Genomic DNA, 2,012 nt, shown 5'->3' with positions numbered 1-2,012 from the left:
GTTGCTGCTGCGGCTGCAGCAGCTGCTGCCGCTCGCCCCTGTGAATGGGTAGTTGTAGCGGTTGTACGATTTGCTGCAGCAGGTGCTGGTTTGTGTCTGCTGCTGCATTACTAAAAGCTACATCTAAGGGTCTATGTGTTGCTGCTGCATTACTAAAGGCTGCATCTAAGGGTCTATGTGTTGCTGCTGCTGGCAGCTGCAGCAGCAGAGACGGCCTCAGGGGCCCCTGTGTGTGCTGCAGCGGCAGCAGCAAATTGCTGCTCCTTCTGCCTGCATAAAAGGAAGGAGACGACGCCACAGAGAGGCCCTCTACAACAGGATAGCGGTTGCTGCTGCTGCTGCTGCTGCTGATATTGCTGCTGCTGCTGCTTGGCCTGCCGATATTGTTGATATTGCTGCTGCTGCTGCCGCTGGTGATACTACTGCTGCTGCTGCTGCTGCTGGTGAAGGTGTATGTATGTGCCCTTTTCCAGGCCTGTTTGCATTTAGCTGTGCATCTGCTTTTTTTGTTTGTTTGTTTATTTTTATTTGCTGCAGGCTGAGGAGAGAAACAAAAGTCCGCAACCCACTGTACAGCAGCGGGGCTGTCTGCTGCTGAAGGCAAACAAAACGCATGCAAAGGGTACAACGATTTGCTTTTCTTGTGTCTTTGCTTCTTCCATTGCAGCCTTAACGCCTTTATCTGTAAGTCGCCTGCACTTCCTCCTGCTCCCGCTCCCGCTGCTGCTGCTGCTGCTGCTGCTGCTGCTGCTGCTGCTGCTGCTGCTGAACCTGCTGTTGAACCTGCTGCTGCAGAGCGCCCTAACGCCTCAAGCCGCACTTCTCCCAGCGTCTTTGCGCATACAGAATATTCAAACAAATTCATTGACTCTTCCTCTCCTGCTGCTGCTGCTGCTGCTGCTGCTTCTGCTGCTCGCAGCTCTTCCAGCAGCTGCAGAGCCGAACCCATCCAGGCCTTCAACTCCTGCTGCTGTTGCTGCTCCTGCTGCTGTTGCTGCTCTTTTTCGTGTAGTAACTGCAGCTTCCTGAGTGGGTCTGTGGCTGCTACAGCAACAGCAGGAGCAGCAGCAGCAGCAGGGGTAAGAGCGATCTGTTCCGAGTTGCTGCTTCTGCTGCTGCTGCTGCTGCTGCTGATTGTGTGCGGTGCTGCTGATAAAGAACCCGAATGAGGCAGCAGCGAGCGACAGAAGCCGTTGATGCATGCGCTGCAGCCGCTACGGCACCTAACTGTCTCCCCACATGCATCACCATCAGCAGCAGCAGCAAAGACGCATACAAAAGCAGCAGCAGACAAATGAGGCATGCTGCTGCTCACCCCTTCACCTGCTGCTGCTGCTGCAGAACTGGAGGGAATTACCTGTAAAGATCGAAGCTGCTGATCCTGCTCCTGTTGCTTATCCTGCTCATGTTGTTGCTGCTGCTGCAGCAGCAGCTGCTGCTGCAGCTGCTGCTGCTGCTGCTGCAAGGGCTCATTGATTGCTTGTAGTGCGCGAGGTGCTGTAAGGGTTTGGGTGTAGATGTGTTGTGGGGTGTTATTATTATTGTGCGTATTTGCTGCTGGAGGATTTGCTGCAGCATTAGCAGCAGCAGCAGCTGCTGCTGCTGCTGCTGCGCTGACTTGCTGGCACTGCAGCAAGCCGCATGCAGCAGCATCTGAGGGATCGCAGCTGTCGCCTAATGCCTTTGAAGGAGACAAACAAATGCCTCTGTCTAAACTGCAGAGAAGCCCCCTCAAACAAAGCAGCGAAGAAGTTATGCATGCGCCGCCTACACGAACAGTTGAGGGATATAAACAAACGCCTGCAGCACACAGAGAAGCAGCAAATAAAATATATATATATATATATAAATTAATATAAACATACAAACAATCAACTGCTGTACACAGCTTTCACAGAAATAATCAATTGTTTTAGCAATAGGTAAACAAACAAATATATACATACATATATATATATATATATATATATATACATTTAATATGCATGCATGCATAATGTATTCATTGATAT

The 2,012-nt window shown here is 50.9% G+C and overlaps 1 protein-coding gene across 1 annotated transcript in view; it reads right to left on the bottom strand.

Annotated features, from left to right (window-relative positions):
* The window catches only part of EAH_00022410 (hypothetical protein), a gene marked incomplete at both ends in the record, with an annotated part of 16,893 nt that extends 15,178 nt beyond the window's left edge, over positions 1-1,715 (bottom strand). The window contains one exon of the mRNA XM_013396955.1: positions 675-1,715. Coding sequence (XP_013252409.1) covers positions 675-1,715 — 1,041 coding nt within the window. The remainder of the gene's footprint in view (positions 1-674) is intronic.
* Positions 1,716-2,012: the final 297 nt, after the last annotated feature.

The sequence above is a fragment of the Eimeria acervulina genome, genomic scaffold (genome assembly GCF_000499425.1).
Source record: "Eimeria acervulina Houghton genomic scaffold, Eah_scaff164, whole genome shotgun sequence".
Taxonomy (NCBI): Eukaryota; Apicomplexa; class Conoidasida; order Eucoccidiorida; family Eimeriidae; genus Eimeria; species Eimeria acervulina.
The sequence above is the reverse complement of the archived record's forward strand: the minus strand, read 5'-3'. Positions and strand labels throughout refer to the sequence as shown.